Raw genomic sequence first — 13,110 nt, 5'->3', positions numbered from 1 at the left:
CCTGTGGATCTTGATGGATTGTGAGCCAGATGAGCTACTAAGTCATTGAAGTTCTGGTCCTTTGGTGGGCATCAACATTATTTTTGTGTAGGTGTGGTACAGACCATCCAAGATGTTTGCTATTCAGATTTGGTGAGTGAAGTCATAGCTGCAAGCTGCATCATCTCAGTGACATGTTGACCAGAGACCAAAGAAACTCAGTGACATTCATGACTTTAAGTGACAACAGGAAAAAAATACACACTAGAGATGCAAAGTGGATGGATCCCAAGATATAATTTACTCAACTTTGAGGTGAGCGGTTCAAGCGACTGCCAATGAGTGTGTGTGACGCCGTTGATTCAAATATGACCTAATAGTAAATACGTTAGGTGTTACATAGGCAACCGGAGCCTGTAATATCTGCTAGCAGTCAACAGTCAGCTTCAAAGCGATTCGCGATGAGAGAATCGTTCCGTGTGGACGCAGCTGAAGTCTGGTGCGTAGCTCTAATTTCAGCTAAGAGCAGATCTGAATGCAGCTTGCTATACCCGGCATAATGAATACAGTACTTGGCTAACTTAACAGAGAAAAGGCCATTTCAGTCTCCACAGACGCAGCCTTAAGAATACACTTGTAATGAGACTTCTGAGACGTCTTATAATGCGCCCTTGTACACTGACTGCTTCAGTCATCTGTTGTCCATCTTATAATGTGTGGGCGCCAATTAGCCGGGCTGCATTTGTTGTGAAGCTGGTGTGCAGGTAATTGGTTGTAGGACATTGACATGTTGGTCAGAGCCTTGCCGTTGAGGATTGTCAGACTCGAACTTATGTATTTTTCCATTTGTGGTCAGAATAATTGCTCGGTGTGTACTCGGTGGGGGTGGGGGGGGGGTTGCATCCACAGTCGTGTTTCTGCAGCAGAGATAAAGCGAGGCGAGGAGGCTTGTTGAGCTGTGTGTGGATTCTTGCAAATTGCCTGGATGAAGGGATGCTCATGTCTCACGTCTCATAATCTCGTCTCATTTATCGATCTCTTCTTCTGTCCCCCTATTCTTCATCACTTTTTATGTCCCCTCTTTATACCTCTTTGTAGGACTCTCGATCTCTCATCACATCTGCTCCTGTCTCCCTGTCTCCTTCTCTTTACCTTGTCTTCCCTTTTTTTTTTTTCTTTTTTTCCCCTCAGCCATATATTTGTCTCAATTGCCTCACCGTCCCTTTTCTCGCTCGCCGGTCTGGGATCAGTGGCATCTAATGCTTTCCACTCTGCCTGATTAAGTCAGCACATGTACCCTCTTTTAAATTATCACTCGCACACGTACACACTCATGCACGAGCGTCCCCACAGACCTAATCAGTCCTTCTTTTAGTTCTCTCCGTTTCTCTCACACCACTCCAGACCTAATGAAAAAACATGAGCTCTGCTAAAAAAGAAGGCGAGATGGACAGATGGAAGAAAGATAGACAGAAACATAAGCTAGCATCAATAATGAAAAGACGGAGCAGCGAGGAGACAAATTCATTAACAAAGCCACCAGTCGCTCTCGATGCCTGTTTCCAGTTCAGAGATATTGGTTCCAATCATAATGTCATGCAGCGCTCTGTGTGTGTGTGTGTGTGTGTGTGTGTGTGTGTGTGTGTGTGTGTGTGTGTGTGTGTGTGTGTGTGTGTGTGTGTGTGTGTGTGTGTGTGTGTGTATGGGGGGGGGGCTGCTGCTGCAGAAAAACAAAGGCAAGGTGGGTCTAAACACAGCTAAATGGATACATTGTGCTGTGTTACATTATTCTCCTCTCATTTGTATTGACCGCATAGACGACTTGTGTGTGTGTGTGTGTGTGTGTGTGTGTGTGTGTATGGGGGGGGGGCTGCTGCTGCAGAAAAACAAAGGCAAGGTGGGTCTGTCAGTGAGAGCGTTTTCAATCCAGCTACACTCTGTTAGCCTCTAAATGTTGTTCTGGTTGGCTAAATGCAGCTAAATGGATACATTGTGCTGTGTTACATTATTCTCCTCTCCTATTGACCGCATAGACGACTTGTGTGTGTGTGTGTGTGTGTGTGTGTGTGTGTGTAAGTGGGAGAGGTAGCACATTGAATGAATGAGTGATTATGGGACTGGGAGTCTTCTGTGGATTGTTACTGTAAATGTAAGTACTTGAGGGAGATAATGCCTTAAGTGAGTGAAGGTATGATGACTTTTTTTTTTGGTAATATTGAATGAAAGTGCACGCTCGTGCACATGCACACCTGATTATGGTGATGAAGTTCCCCGTCGGGAGTCTCTCTGTTACAGTCCTCCGGTAGTTTAATGAGAAGCTGTTTCCGTAGTTACCAGGTGTGCAAGCTGGCATCTCATAACGTCCTGTGGTGAAGAATAAAGGAGGGTTGGGGGGGAGAAAGGAGAAGGAATGAAAGTGGTTGTGGACGCCAGAGAAATGAAACAAAAAACACCCTGATATCTGGTGTGAATGATCAATTTAACCGTGTGTGTCTGTATTGATGTTTGTGCTTGAGAGGCTCGCTCAGGGTGTTACATGTGGTGAGTGGAGACACTGAATTTGTGTAATAAGCTAGGAGACCCTCCAATCGATCTCCATTTAAAGTGGTAAGAACAGCGAGGTGGGGCCAAGCTGTTAGATTCTGGTCAGATCATATTAGGCACCTTTGAGCTGAAATAAAAGCTGAAGAGGATTTTATACGATGGGCGTACGTCCCTAGCTCAATAAACACTTTTTATTTATTCATCTAATAAAACAAAAATAGGATGCCTGTTTTGTTCATGTTGTCTCTGAAGTGGATATTAAGGGGGGGGGCGGATTTTCATATTATTGAAGGGGTCAGCACATGTAAACAGGAAAAAGTTAGTGCTCTTCTCTTCCTGGAATAACTCTTAAGTCTAGTTTAATCACATTGGTTGTTGCGTGGGTCAGCTGTGACATCACCGTTTATGCTGGCACTAGAGGCACGTCAGCATCGCTGCGGTATTCTCCTGAGTGTCAGGCGTCACCACTCAGAAGAAATGCCTTCGTATCTGCGCTGGTATAGCAGCAGAAGAAGTTGAAACAGGAAGAAAAGTTTCTTCTTTTAAAGCTTTTGTAGCATATCCCTCTGAGCTTCAACCCGTCTGCGCAGGCCGAGCTCAGATGGGCGCAAAATTGAGGGCTGCACAACAAGCAGTCACTTTAAACCTGTGTTGCTGTTCCAGAATACTAGAATAGCATAAATGAACACAAACTAGGTGGAAGTCTCTACTTGGGTCGAGCATTTCAAACAAAACCACTCTTTCACAGGGAACTATCCCCCCCCCCCCCCCCCCTCAAAAACTGCTCTCATATGGCTGAGCTTAGTTGTGGCAGACTTGTGGTGGGGTAGCTTTACCTAGCAGAGTAGCTTCTGGGACTTTTTAATGGCTGTCCACGGTGTGCATGTTTCTCCTGTTACAAAAGCACATAATTTCCTCATGCCAGACACATACCTTCCAAGTTGGATGCCTGGTTCATATCAAGCTCTTCTGTTTTTGTTGTTTTAATAGTTTCATTACTGCCACCTTCTAAAAATTAAGTACAGATATATAAGTAGTAGTCGGAGGAACTATGCAGGGATTTTTTTTTTTTTTGGTCTTTGTGTAATTTAACAGCTATTCAAGTTTTAACAAATCATGACCATCCCTAATCACCACTTTATCATGTGCCATTGTGTAGTTTGGATTTTGCTAATTCAGTCATACCTGCCAACACTGGTTTTTCTGGGTTCTTCTGGATTATAAGTCCATCTCCTGGGGAAACTCAGCCCCAGACCTTACTCATACATCTGTATATAGTTTTGTATTTATCTAATTTTAACCAGTGTCTGCTGGGTTGTTTGTGGAGTTCAGTTTACACACACGATGCACACCTTATGTATGATTTTTAAACTCGTCTCCTACCGCGACCTGGCAACCCACAACCAAAGGGAGAGGGTGGGTGGCAGACGGAGCTTAGCTGTGTTCCTCCACTTTTAATGCGAAGATATCGTAAAGAACAAGACTTTAAAACACATTAAAAATAAAGACGTGCAGAACAGACCAGATGTGCAACTTCCAGTGTGTCTGACAGGGACTTGCTGACTTTACTAAAGTTGAAAAAAATATTGCATAATCAGTGTTGACCATAATGCCCCCCCCCCCCCCCCCCCCCCCCCCCCCCCCCCCTTTCACTGGGCCAGTAGATCAGACTTTATTGGCCCACAAAAAAGCCAGTTGAATTACTTTATATACTACTGCTAGCTTAATCTATAAGAATATATTGTAATTTATTAGTAGAGTTATCAGAAAGAAATTTGTGTTTGAAGGAGGAGTAAATGCTGTGCCCCTCACCCCTGCAGGCTGCAGGTATTGCTGCTAGAAAGAGACAGCGTGGCTGCAAAAGAAATTTGTACCCAAAGGAGGAGGCTACAAGAAACCTGCCAGATTTAAAGACCTAAATGTTTATCTGTCTGCAGACAGCTTTCATATTAGCTTTTGCTTCATTTACTCATGCTGTGGCTGTGTACAACAAACCGTGGTGAATAAGAACAGCTAGAAAGATCACCTTTATTGACATTTAAATTGTATGAACATGCTGACTGTAAGAAGAATCTGCTCATTTGTGATGGTTCATTTTAGCCAGCACCCTTCAGAGGTGAACTGATTGGTGGTAACATTGTAAGTGGCCCCAAAAGGTCAGTGAACTTGCCCAGCATACGTTCCTACTGGCCCTGGGTCCCTGTGGGTTATGTTGAACCCTGCTGATACTAGTGCTGCACTGACTGCACATTTGCAGGTTTTGTCCGGTTTAAAACAAAAATAATCCCACACCTCCATGTATAATGTTCATATTCCTACTGGAGTTTTTGCTGAAAATAACATTTAATTAACATTAAGCACTAATGACCAGTATGTGCAGTAAAAGACTTGACGTGTAATGTCACTGTCACAACATAAAACCATCATTTTGAGCGCTCCTTACCTGTGGTTTCTGAGATTGTACTTTTTTCTTTTTGGTCTTGACATTTGTGCTCTCAAAGGTTCAGTTTTCCTCCAGGTTGGGTGAATGAGTGACACACGAGCTTCTGCTAAAATGTCTCGAGAGAGAGAACGAGAGAGCAGAAAAGAGGGGAAAAGTGCAGCTGAGTAAAAGAGGAGAAATAGTTCTGTGGGTAGCACCTGTCCTTCACACTTTATTCGCTTCAGAATTCAGATGAAATTCCTGCTTGGTGTTTGTCGGTCCTTGCTGCGTCTGTGCATCTGCATTTTTCTCTGTGTGAAAAGTAATTTGCCGTCGTTCTCAGTCAGGGTTATCTTTAAAAGCGTTTCTCATCTCTGTTCTTTGTTCTCTTCTCTTGTGTAACCCTCTCTTCTTCTTTTTTTTTTTTTTTTGTTTTTTGTTTTTGTCTGGGCCAGATCTGATCCACTGCACCAATGAGATGAACGTGAACATTCCCCAGCTGGCTGACACGCTGTTTGAGCGCACAGCCAACTCCAGCTGGGTGGTGGTCTTCAAAGCCCTTATCACCACCCACCACCTCATGATGTACGGCAACGAGGTAGGAGACTTCTCTCACACAGACACACACAAAAAGCCCTCCAGGGCAGCCAGAGCAAGCTACATCAATAAGTGATATTATTACTCAACCCTGTCTCGCCCACACATTCATAAATCCAAACGTACACACACTTTTTTTTTTTTTTTATTATTATCTTTTATTCATGTCTGTGCATTACGATCAACATCAGTGGAGTGGGAGGGTGACTGACTGCGTATGGGACACAAACAGAATGTGCAGCTACTAAGGATGTATACATTGGACACAAGGCGTGAGTGATTGAAGTATCTGTGGAGCACAGAGAAATTAATTAGCTCAGCCAGAGGCTAGATGGGGGACAAGGATAGAAGCAAATGAATAATCAAATAAATTAACTTCATAAAAACAAGCTTGGAAGCTGGAAGAATTACTCAGTCAGCCTCTCCATGGGTTTGCAGACATTCAAAGACAAATCTGAAATTAAAGCTCAAGCAACTGTGCTTTGTTCATGAGAACTTTTTAAAAGAAATTAATTATGATGAGGTCTGATAAGGACCTGTGTCCACAAAATGTCAGTTTATATGCAACAGTGCAGCTTTTCATAGAGATTTACCTCAGAGTCTGTATTTATTTTGTTTTGATTTTACTCACTTAATATGCTATAATTGAACCATTTACTTGGCGTTATATTGTTTTATTTTAATTTTGATTTAATTTTTTAAACTTTTTGAGCCATTTTGTCTGCCCATATTGTATTTATTTGACTAAGCTGGTCTACTTTATTTACCCCTCTGAGGTCTAAGTCATCAATCATGACTCTAACCCCAACCCTAACCTAAATGGTGTGTTTCAAGTTGGAAGTCAGAATTTTTGACTGGAACCTCAAGTCAGACTTCCAACTCCACACCAACCCTGACCTCATGATCCAGGATGGCAGTGGTGCACCCAAACATAAGGAAAACTGTAAAACTCGTAATCTGTGCAGCCACATTTGTGACTCACTAAATAGGCCACACACAGCCGGGCTCTATGAGTGTGCTGCAGCGGTTTTTAAGTACAAAAAAGCGATAATTACACTGCCTTGCTAGTAATGCATGAATGGCTACCTTGCTAAGGAGCAAAACAAATCCTGCTCAACTCAGCAAAGACATCCAACAGCTGAGGCAAATGGAGCGCAGCATAACCCTGGGCTAACACTATTCAATTTTTAATTCTGTAATATCGTTCTCCCACGTCTTGGTAATCTAGGAACAAAGAAAATAATTTTCACTGACAAGAATTAAAAAACACACACCCATGAAGAGTCCATTTTGCTGACTTTTTCAGAAATATACGGTTAAATATACAGTTAAGGTAGAGTTAGGGTTATCACCTATGATGATTTCAACCTGACTTGGCTTTTTTATGTAACGAATACATGTATCTTGTAGACTGTAACAAAACTGAGTAACCACCTTCAGATTCAGGCAGTATATGTAAGTTACTGCTGGCTATCCAAGTGGCTCATGTTCGCTCATCTGTAGCAAAATTGAGTGCAAATATCTGTTGGCCAGCTTAACAAATGACTTCACCGACATGATCCAAGATACTCACTACTTTATAGTTTTGACTGTTATTGAATTAAACAATTGCTGAATCCTGTAATGGCACAAAGCAAATGTGTAAAACGGGGGCAGTTAAAAGCATGCAAGTTGCCTTTGTTGTTGATGCATGCTGTATAATAGGCTAGTTGTCACACAAGATGTATTACACAGCATGTATACATTATTGCACAAAGTGCCACATAATAGTGCATGAGCATGTGTATGTCATCACTGTTAACAGTAACTTGCACACATGCAAAAAAACCAAAAAACAAAGCAGCAAAAGGCTGCATGAAGTTCATTTAGTGGTCGGGGTTAACATTAACGGTGGTTTTCTGGAAGTCGCGCTGAGCTCAGCTGCTGCTTCTTTATGATGAACTCTGCTGTGGTTTTTACCTTTCCGATTCACACCAACCTTTAAAGCAATCAGCCTCTGACCTGCATGTTTGCCCAGAGGTGGTGGTGATCTTAGCTTGTGGGAGGACTGCACACAAAAGCAACACTGTTGTCTCTGCAATGGCTAAATACCCTTAATCCTTCCTCTGCGTTGGTGGAGAGCTATTTAGACACCTGTGCTGGACCCCAAACTAGCCTGAACTCGTGCCTGTTGCTTCTTACTAGTTTTATTATGCTGAATGCATATTTTCTGAACTGATCAGTTCAGGCACAGTGGTAGTGTTTTTTTTTTTTTTTTTGTGAGATACTTTCTTTTAACTATAAAATGTATGGCCAAATGTCTTTTTCACACATAGTAGTCTTGCTAATATTGCCAGTACTTCCAGTTGAAGGGGGGTTCAGTGCTTGTCTTACAGTTTAAGATGAGACACTTTAGGAAATGTGAACTTACTGCTTGTCAGCAGTTAGCTTAACTTGCACAACTTACTGTTCTTATGCAATAATGTTTTTGCAAAATGTTGATGTGTGAGCTTTGGCAGATTAACTTTGGACAGATGCAGGACAGTTGGTTCCTCTTGTTTCGTGTTTTTGTGAAGCTAAGCTAGCACGCCACTTGCTCATATTAACTGTGCAAACACTAAAGTTACCCCAAATCTGCACTAACTCTCACTAAGAATAAGAAAATGAGCAAACTCCCTAAAATGTTGAGTGATTCCTCTAAAAAAGAAATTCATTCTGTAAATTGTCGTTAGGTAGATAACTGTGAGCTATGAAATGGTGAGTATCTAAGTGTGCGCGCACATTGTGTACTCTAGCATAAAATAAAATACCATGCTTTGGTGCACAAACACATGGCAGTAGCACACCCAAAAGCTGACACTCCCTGCACCACATTCCTTTCAGTATCCGTCAGTATGGGGAAGCATCGTTTCCTTGTTTTGCCAAGATCAGTTTTGTCGACATTACATAACACTTCCTGTCAGAGGTGCATTGTTTGATTGCATTAATCTAAAGTTCCTCTGAAAAATAGGAAGCATTGGGAGTGAGATGACTGCATTTTGGCGTTTTGATAGAAGCCTGTTCCTGACTAACAGTAACTGGTAACTGGTGCAGAGCGTTACTCCAAAATTAGCTGTTACGTTGACGACACCAGTGCAACAGAGACAAACTGACACACTGAAAAATAAGAATAAGTCAAGACCTCAGTTAAGAGAGACATCACACCAGCAGGTAACTCCATCCTGTTTGATTGCTCAAGCTGTGGAAATTCCTGCAACATTTCTGATAAATCAAATCATGCTAAGTAGGTCACTGCAGAGCAGCAGGAAGCGGTTTAGAGGTATTCCCGAACTGTAGGCTGATTTATCTCGGAGCTGTCGCTGTCAGAAGGAACCTGTTTGATGTTGATGTCTCACCTACAGTGATCGCAGCATCACGCTAGTTTCTAATTTCTGTATTACTAGCAAGAAGCTTGCAATCAGTGTGTCTTACTGTGTTTATTTCTGCTGTGGTAGATATTAAAAAAATCTAATTCTAGTTATTAGTTTATCCTGATATGGTTTTATAATACTGTCTTCCCACCTTTTCATTGTCCCTAATCCATCATAGTCTTAATATTAAAGTAATAAACACTATCCTTTTGTGTCTTGCAGTTTAGAAGCAGATGTAAAGACTAGCTAATGCATTATATTTGTTAGATTAGATTTGCCAGTCTGCTTTTGTGAGGTTAAATGTGTAAAATAAGGAGGATGTGTAAAATTGCTAACAGTAGGTATGTGCACTCCTGTTTTAGCTCTGCAGAGTGAGGCTTCCGGCTGTAGTAGAGGCAAGAGTGTGTACTCATCAGCCTGCATTCATCAGGCCTGTCAGGACACTGGTGCTGACTGAGGCTCAGCGGCCAGGTGTCCCTGCTCTCTCATGGCCGTCCCATCCATTACAGTCAGAGCTGAGAGAAATCTGGCTGTAAAATTAGAAGCCACAGACCCACAGAATTGGGGTCAATAGACTGTACATTCCCCTTCAGATCAACACTGCTGACCGCTTGCAGCTTGTCTGGCACACTAAAGATGGCTGAGTTCAACCTCTGACGAGCATTCTCGGACTAAAGATCGTTTAAAGTGAAGCCCTCGTTTGACAGTGGCTGCGGTGACTGATGTGTGAATCTTGATGCGAAAGGAAATTATCACAGAATTAAATTTTTAAGGTCAACAATGGGATTTTTCATAAGATTTGATGGATGTAAGTGTCGGAAAGCTGGCGTCTGTCACTTTACATATTACATATTGGCCCGTCATTGTGTCTCACTTCTGACATGATGTTGGTTTCACCCTGAAAAGTCTCTTACTTGGCTTCAAAGAACTGCTAATCCTAAAATAATTACAGCCGTCCTGTTATTTTAGTCTCCCAGGCACTCTGTGCTGTTCTTATGAATGCTTATTGCTAATTAAAATGAATGCATGGTTTTCAAACATGCATTCAAAAATTTCAAAGTAAACAATGTTTAAGAAATTATGCCAGTATAACAAGGATGCATTATATAACATTTTTCCAACAGACCACTCTCAGTACAGCAGCTGGAGACTGGAGATAGATGTGGAGGTGCAATCAGTCATTAACAAAAACAGGATCAAAGTTGAATTTTACAGATGTCAGCTGATGGCGTTTGCAAATCCTAGTTTAATTGCACTATAAAAATCATATTAGGGTCTAGTCACAAAGGCCTAGAGACCAGTCAACTAACAGCCACTGGTGACGATAGGAAAATGTGTATTCCCTGATCGGCTGCAAGTGGTTGCAAAGAGGTATACTCTCCTGCACTGGAAGCTTCCTTGTGATTGTTTTGGTTGCTGTCACGTTGCCGTGGTTGCCAGTAGCTTTGCATTGAATACTCCAACTTGTCTGCAGACACTCCTAAATTACTCAACAGTCAGCAGTTACAGTGTGAAAGTCAGCATCTTTCATGCAAACTTCAGGCAACCAAAGCAATCCCCAAGAGGTTTTCAGTGCAGCACCCTCTTTGCAGCTAACAACCAGCAACCACTAACCAGCTATCCGGGAATAAACCTTGGGGTTGGTCTCTAGGCCTGTGTGAAACTCACTTAGTTTCACTCCATATGTTTCCCCTGACTATCCATTAGTGGTTTTGAGAACCACTATAACATATATGTCTGTGTAGATTCTCAGTTATCCAGGTCATAGTAGTCTCTGGAGCTTGAAAAAGGCGACTGGACTTCTTTTTGTTTCTTGAAGACGTTTCACCTCTCATCCGAAAGGCTTCTTCAGTTCTCAACCAAATGGTGGAGAGACCCAGGTATTTAAACCCCTGTGGGCTTAGTCCCCTGGAGGTGGTTATGACCCTCTATTGATCATGTGCTTGAACACATGTGCCCAGGTGTGAAGGGGGCGTGGGTCATATTTAATCAGTGGTTTCAGTTGAAACCAACTTAGGACTCCGCTCCATTGTTTCCTGTGGCCTATTGAGGTCACTGGAACAAAGGTGTGAATGGGGGTTGAGACGTCTGGGAAGGGAGCTCAGGACAGCACTGTAAGCGGGGGAAAGTTGGTGACGTAATCCACCTCCTCTGTTCAATGATGGTTGTTCACAGTGGACATAGATGGCTTCTTTCACTCCTCTTTCAAACCATCTGTTTTCCCTGTCCAAAATGTGGACATTGGCATCCTCAAAAGAGTGCCCTTTTTCCTTCAGATGCAGATGTACTGCTGAATCTTGTCCTGTCGAAGTGGCTCTTCTATGTTGTGCCATTCGTTTGTGAAGAGGCTGTTTGGTTTCACCAATGTAGAGGTCCGAGCACTCTTCACTGCACTGAACAGCATACACTACATCGCTGATCTTGTGTTTGGCGGGTTTGTCCTTGGGATGAACCAGTTTTTGTCTTAGGGTGTGACTTGGTTTGAAGTATACTGAGATGTCATGCTTGGAGAAAATTCTTCTGAGTTTCTCTGACAAGCCTGACACATATGGGATGACAATGTTGTTCCTCTTGTCCTTCCCATTCTCTGTAGTTTGTGTTTGGCCTTCATTCCTGTGCATCTTAGCTGATTTGATGAAGGCCCAGTTGGGGTAACCGCATGTTTTGAGGGCTTTCTTAATGTGTGTGTGTTCCTTATGCTTCCCTTCTGCCTTAGAGGGAACACTTTCCGCACGGTGTTGTAGGGTCCTGATCACCCCAAGTTTGTGTTCCAGAGGGTGGTGGGAGTCAAAGAGGAGATACTGGTCTGTGTGTGTGGGCTTCCGGTAAACTTCAATGTTGAGGCTTCCATCTTCCTCGATAAGCACCGCACAGTCCAGGAATGGTAACTTGTTATCTCTGGTGTCCTCCCTGGTAAAACGTATGTATTTATCCACTGAGTTAATGTGACGAGTGAAGGCTTCTACTTCTTGGGTTTTGATTTTGACCCAGGTGTCATCTACATATCTGTACCAGTGGCTAGGTGCCTTCCCTTTGAAAGAACCAAGAGCTTTACTTTCCACTTCCTCCATGTAAAGGTTGGCTACAATGGGAGACACTGGGGAGCCCATGGCACATCCATGCTTCTGTCTGTAGAATCCATCATTGTATTTAAAATATGTTGTGGTAAGGCAGAGATCTAAAAGTGCACAAGTCTGATCTGGGGTGAAGCTGGTTCTGTTCAGTAAGGAATCGTCTTCCTGTAGTCGTCTTCTGACGGTCTCCACTGCCTCAGTTGTAGGTATGCAAGTGAAAAGTGAAACCACATCAAAGGACACCATGGTTTCATCTGGATCCAGTACAAGATTCTGGACCTTGTTAGTAAAATCTGTAGAGTTTTCAATGTGGTGGGGTGTGATGCCAACAAGCGGTGATAAGATGGTGGCGAGGTGTTTGGAAATGTTGTAGGTGACCGAGTTTATACTGCTGATAATGGGTCGAAGTGGGACTCCTTCTTTGTGGATCTTTGGGAGTCCATAAATGCATGGAGTGGCTTCTCCAGGGTACAGGCGGTAGTAAGTGGGGCGGTCAATGGCTTTTTCCTTTTCAAGTTGTTGCAGGCAGCAAATGACTTTTTTCTTGTAGTTGCTTGTGGGATCACGTCTCAAGACCTCATAAGTATTGTTGTCACTGAGGAGTGTAGTAATTTTGTTGTGGTAATCCGATGAATTCAGCACAACCGTGCACCTCCCCTTGTCGGCTGGCAGTATGGTGATGTTTTGATCCTTGCTTAGGGCTGTGATGGCCTTCTTCTCCTGAATGGTGAGGTTGGATGGAGGAAGTCTTGCACTGGAGAGAGTGGCTGAAACTTTCATCCTGATCTGTTCTGCTACAGGATGAGAAAGTTTGTTATTTCTTATAGCGGTTTCTGTTGCTGTGATGAGGTCTACTATAGGAAGCTGTTGTGGGGCTATGGCAAAGTTGAGTCCTTTGGCTAGCACATTTTCTTCTGGTTTGGTGAGGACCCTGTCTGATAGGTTCTTCACCCACTTTCCTTGGTTTCCATTGTTTATCGTGTCGTCCTGTTTGTTAACAGATGAATGGTATGCCTTGGTTTGCAGAGTTTGAAATTTACGTAGTTGTCTTTCCTTGCCTTTGATGTGTTGTGCGAGCTGGGCTTTGTCCACAAATGTAGAAACT

General features: G+C 42.8%; 1 protein-coding gene across 2 annotated transcripts in view; it reads left to right on the top strand.

The window, feature by feature from the left end:
- The window catches only part of LOC115796792 (phosphatidylinositol-binding clathrin assembly protein), a 108,290-nt gene that overhangs the window by 25,061 nt on the left and 70,119 nt on the right, over positions 1 to 13,110 (top strand). For both annotated transcript variants that reach the window (XM_030753225.1, XM_030753226.1), the window contains exon 2: positions 5,401 to 5,543. In XM_030753225.1, the coding sequence (XP_030609085.1) occupies positions 5,401 to 5,543 (143 nt within the window). The remainder of the gene's footprint in view (positions 1 to 5,400; positions 5,544 to 13,110) is intronic.

The sequence above is a fragment of the Archocentrus centrarchus genome, chromosome 18, assembly GCF_007364275.1.
Source record: "Archocentrus centrarchus isolate MPI-CPG fArcCen1 chromosome 18, fArcCen1, whole genome shotgun sequence".
NCBI lineage: Eukaryota > Metazoa > Chordata > Actinopteri > Cichliformes > Cichlidae > Archocentrus > Archocentrus centrarchus.
Note: the sequence above shows the minus strand (reverse complement) of the source record. Positions and strands in the feature narration are given on the sequence as shown.